The sequence below is a fragment of the Pistacia vera genome, unplaced genomic scaffold (assembly GCF_008641045.1).
Source record: "Pistacia vera cultivar Batoury unplaced genomic scaffold, PisVer_v2 Contig249, whole genome shotgun sequence".
NCBI classification, from domain to species: domain Eukaryota; kingdom Viridiplantae; phylum Streptophyta; class Magnoliopsida; order Sapindales; family Anacardiaceae; genus Pistacia; species Pistacia vera.
The window spans coordinates 1-5495 of record NW_022196056.1 but is presented as its reverse complement, the minus strand read 5'-3'; the positions used below and the strand labels follow the sequence as shown (position 1 = coordinate 5495).

Sequence of the window (5495 nt, the reverse complement as noted above, 5' to 3'; positions counted from 1 at the left end):
AAAAAAAAAAGTAAAAAACTTACCATTTCTTCATCGGCGTCCTCCTCCTTGCCTGAATTCTCGCCGGCTTTCTCCTCTTCAAAACCATTTTTCGATTCTTCTTTCTATTCTTGTGTCACTGTTGTCTCCTCTGCCTGTGGACCACCTTCACTCATCAGATGATCCATCGGAGCGTTGTCTTCGACATCCTTTGAATTGCTGGTGCCGCCGGAGTCTAGGATTCGAAGTAAGGTTGTGTTTTCCTCCTCTTTGTGAATGTCAACCATGGTTTTGTGTAAGGAAGCTATAGGATTGAAAATTTGCTAAAATTTAGGCACTGTAGTTGCTGGAAATCGCAAAGAAATGAATAGTGTTCGTCGGTCATTTTTTGGGTATATGACTCAATTAAGCGATTTTGAAAGGTGGGGGCTCATTTTTACATTTTAAAATTTAAACAACTTTCGTTAATTATGCTTTTACCCACATATGTTTAAATTTTTTTAATTTAACCTATTTTTTATGTTTAATGTGCCAGTCAACTTTTCTAAATTAAAAAAATCCATTTTATTAAATGCAAACTTGAGATGTACGGGAGTTGAGTTTCCTCGTTCACCTCCTCCAAAACAAAACCCAAACGGCAAAATCCTTTTATATCTTCAACCAAACAACAGCCACAACAGAAACCAATAATTCAAATAAAAATGCTAAGAGCTTTCTCTCTCAGGCGCACACTCCATCTTCATCTCAAACCTCCCAAGCCAGTCAAAGATCCATTACCCTTGATACGCCCACTCTCAACTGTGTCCCCCTCTTCCTCCTCTGATGCGGAAATTCGTAAATATCTGGGCTATGCGGCGCTTTTCCTCTTCTCTGGTGCCGCCACTTACTACTCCTTTCCATTTTCCGACTCCGCCAAACACAAAAAGGCCCAACTCTTTCGCTACGCTCCATTGCCCGAAGACCTTCACACTGTCTCCAACTGGAGCGGCACCCACGAGGTACAGACTCGCAACTTTCACCAGCCCGAGAATATCCAAGAATTGGAGAATTTAGTTAAAGAAGCCAATGAGAAGCGGGCTAAGATCCGGCCCGTGGGCTCCGGGCTCTCTCCTAATGGGATCGGGCTGGCTCGGGCTGGGATGGTGAATTTGGCCCTGATGGATAAGGTGTTGGAGGTTGATAAGGAGAAGAAGATAGTGACGGTTCAGGCTGGAATTAGAGTTCAGGAGTTGGTGGATGAGATTAAACAAGATGGCCTTACGCTTCAGAATTTTGCTTCCATTCGAGAGCAGCAAATTGGTGGCATCATTCAGGTTACTTCTTCTATATACAGAAGTTTATCGTTGTGATTATAACCAATGGATGTGAAGGGTAACTTATTTTAACGTAATAGTTGACAATAAATTTGTAACTGCAGTGGAGTAGTAAACCGTTTCAATGTTGACTAATGGTTGACTTATATCATTGAACAATAACTTAATAAACGTTACCGCTGCTTTCATGACATTGTATCTTAATCCTTATTTATAAATTTAAAGTTTTGTAATTTAAAGCTTCAAACGTAGGAGTGATAAGTAATCAGCAAATTGCTTCCAATTTATTAGTTGGTGTATAGGGGTTGATATTTTTATCTCATGGTTATTTAAATGTGTTTGAATTAAAGAGCCTTTGCCTTTTTCTTTTTATTGTGGTAGATGACAATTCCTATACTTATTATTTTCTCACTAATATATGAATTCCTTATGCTTCAACTATGATTATCAAAACCTTAAGGGCAGAGATCGCTTTCTGAGACTGTTGAAAAATGGAGTGTAAGATGACTACATATTGCTGTTTCGTGTTTCTGGAAAACAAGGAAATGAAAAAAAAAATGTTAAAGAGAAAAGAAAGCTTCGGAAATGTGATGTTTAGCTGGGAATTATAGACTTTATGATGTGATTTGGTGTTAATTTTGCTTATAGTTTAAATCTGATCTTCATTTTCTTTGCTATTTGTTAGTAGGTTGGTGCACATGGCACTGGTGCAAATTTGCCTCCTATTGATGAGCAAGTCATCAGCTTGAAGTTGGTCACTCCTGCCAAAGGAACAATTGAGGTTTCAAAAGAGAAAGATCCAGAGCTCTTTTATTTGGCTCGTTGTGGTCTTGGTGGCCTTGGAGTTGTTGCTGAAGTCACCCTTCAGTGTGTTGAGAGACAAGAACTTGTGGAGCACACAGCTGTCTCAAATATAAAAGAGATTAAAAGAAATCACAAGTAACCATTCATTCCTTTTATCATTTATCTTGTATTTTGAGCAATCTCTCTTGTTTGCCGCAAATTGTTTTGCAATTTCCAAGAAGATTATTGACCTAGAACTTATTTAGTCCTTCTAAGTATTATTATGTCATGAATAATTTGGATGATTCCGGTGCATTCACTTTTTCCATGTTATATTAATAATTGGTGCTGTGAAATTTGTAACAGGAATAAGGTACAAGTTTTCAATAATTCTATCTTTGCTGCTGTTGCATTGAAACAGAAACATTCTTTATAAGAGTTCTGTGTCACATGCGTTTTGTGTAGATGTGGTTCTTAACAATCCATATATCATGGATGAGACTAAAGTGAAAGATACATTCATATTTTTGTTATCCTTTTCAGAAGAATCTCTTCGCTCTTTCTCCATGGAGTAGCGGAATAGCATACCTGTAAATCAATTGTTTCATGGAGGACTTTTTTCAAAAATTAAAAATCATTTGAACTTTCTATTTGCAGGAAATTATTATCTGAGAATAAGCACGTGAAGTACCTTTATATTCCATATACCGACACGGTTGTGGTTGTAAGGTGCAACCCTGTTTCAAAATGGAAAGGTCCACCCAAATTCAAACCAAAATATACGACAGATGAAGCTATGCAACATGTTCGAGACTTTTACAGGGAGTCCTGCACAAAGTATAGGTACAGCTGTTGGCTTTAGCTATTCAATTTAGACTTTCAATTGTTATAATTGGGGCAATAGGAAGGGTAACTGGTGATACCAGTCCATCAAGGCCAAAAAAAAAAAAGCTTGGATTAGCTGAAAATCTTGTCTCCACTTCCATGTCTTTGTGTGTGTTTCTCTCATTCTCTCTTTCTTTGATTTTATGCCACAGTAAATGTTGTCTTGCCTTTTCGTGTAGCGACCTTCTTACACCTAACTTAAGGAAAACTAAAACTTTAGCTTATAACATCAAGGCATTTATTATCATGTTTGTTGGTTTCTTGATTTGTTTATTTCAGTCAATTAACTGCTTACTTTAGTTTCTTGCAGAGCTGACGAAACCACAGCTAAATCTCCTGACAATGATGAACCAGACATAAATGAACTTTCTTTTACAGAGCTAAGAGATAAACTGCTGGCACTTGATCCTCTTAACAAAGACCATGTCAAAAAGGTTAATAAAGCCGAGGCTGAATTTTGGAGGAAGTCAGAGGGATACAGAGTTGGATGGGCTGATGAAATTTTGGGCTTTGATTGTGGTGGGCAACAGTGGGTATCAGAAACTTGCTTTCCTGTTGGAGCCCTTGCCAAGCCGAGCATGAAAGACCTTGAATACATAGACAAGCTGAAGCAACTGATAGAGAAGGAAGATATACCTGCACCTGCTCCTATAGAGCAACGCTGGACAACACGCAGTCGGAGCCCCATGAGTCCAGCTTATAGCCCTGCTGAGGATGAGATTTTCTCATGGGTAATTTATTTACCTTTATTATTTTTCCATATTTGTTCTTTTCTTTTTTCCTTGTCGTTGGATTCTTTTATGAGGAGGGGACTTCATTTGTCATATCTTTCTTCCTGTTTATCTGTCCTGTGTATTCTTTCTTTCATATTTTTCCTGGCTTCTATATTTTATTATTTTAATATTATTATTATATCTTGAATTGAGAATGTATATAACAAAAAAAGGGAGTTACATCTATGAAGTAGACCGCATGTCCACAAAGATAGCAAACACCACTGAGGGAGTAAAGTTTACAAAAGAAAACCCTCCCCTTCACAAAACAGAACCTACGCTATAAAAATTATGCTTCAAAAACCCCTTTCAAACACAGATGAATAAAGAAAGAAAAGCAATCTTTGCATTTTTTTGGACTCTGAAGTCTATAGAGAAGCAAGAAGTTGGATCTTTTCCAACAAACCCTGATTATTTTCTTCATTATCTTTCTCAAAAAATCCTTTGTTCCTTTCTTACCTTATAACCCTGATTCTTTGTTTTGATTTTAAGCTTTTTTATGAAATTTTAATTCTTTAGTTGATGAAATTTGTTAAATTATTTTCAGTTTTCTGTACTTGTTTATATTCGAATCACAAAGGCATCCTCAAATTCAGTTTGCAGCAGTGTCAACACCATCAGACTCATTTTGGTTAATGCATAAAGCACCTACTCATAGATTAGCTGTTTTGGCATCAAGTTTGTGTGATGTACTTGTGCCAGATGTACAACCATATGCCAGCATTTAGTAACAGTATCTTTTGCAATGCCTATTTCAAGCAATTCAAACCATACAAGCATCATAGGCTTGCTTATATTGCTATTCTGGTATTACCTCTGTGCAATGTTATACTGGTTGGTGACTTAAAAAGTAAAATTGGAAGGATTGTTAACATTTTAGTTTTCTTAAACCTTATTTTGATTTTGATTTCTTGGTTGATTGATTTAATTTTGCTTTTGCATGGAATTTGAGCGAAACCAGCAGTAAGAAATTTTAGCACTTTTACATAATGTCTCAAGGTTTAATCATGCTTTTAGCTGCAGCTTATATATTACAAAGGATTGTGGATATTTTCAATTTGATTAACCAATGAAACAAATGATTCATGGTCTTAAGAATTATAGATAGTGCATGTTTGCGATGGTTGTTTGTTTAAACTGGTTGATTGAAAATTTTTAGCTTTTCATTATGCTCATGTTAAACTCCTTGTTGGTTTTGTTTTAGGTTGGTATAATTATGTATCTTCCCACTACAGATGCTCGCCAGAGAAAGGACATAACAGAAGAATTCTTCCACTACAGGCATCTGACTCAAACACAGTTGTGGGATCAATATTCTGCTTATGAGCATTGGGCTAAGATTGAGGTATTGACTAAGTTTTTGCATAAACTATTCTTATAACTTCTCTTTCACAAATTTAAAATAAAAATAGACTTATTATCCCTGGTCTCCTCAGATGTTTGAATTTCAGTCAGTGATACACCACCATTTTAAAATTATATCCCTCACATTTCAAAATTATCCCAAACTTCCCCTCTCCAGCATTTGTTTACAGAATTTGTTAATTGGACTAGGGCAAATGTGTAATATGACTGGGGAATGTAATTAATCTTTTAAAAACAAAAAAACTAAAGAAGAAGATACAAAGGTCTTACAAATAGTCTCTCTTTGACCTTTAGCAACTGAGAGGATACTTTGTGCTCTTTTAATTGTAATAGTTCATTGCAAATCATAAGATTTTTAAACTTTTTTCTTCGTCAAGATTTTCTTAGCTACAAATAA

At 36.1% G+C, this 5495-nt stretch overlaps 1 protein-coding gene across 1 annotated transcript; it reads left to right on the top strand.

Annotated features, from left to right (window-relative positions):
• The first annotated feature begins 574 nt into the window (after positions 1-574).
• Positions 575-5129, top strand: LOC116132103 (L-galactono-1,4-lactone dehydrogenase, mitochondrial-like). The gene is made up of 5 exons (XM_031417778.1): positions 575-1292; positions 1981-2231; positions 2733-2918; positions 3271-3691; positions 4938-5129. The coding sequence occupies exons 1-5, from the start codon at positions 681-683 to the stop codon at positions 5112-5114; spliced, it is 1647 nt and encodes a 548-aa protein (XP_031273638.1). The 5' UTR covers positions 575-680; the 3' UTR covers positions 5115-5129.
• The last annotated feature ends 366 nt before the right edge of the window (positions 5130-5495 follow it).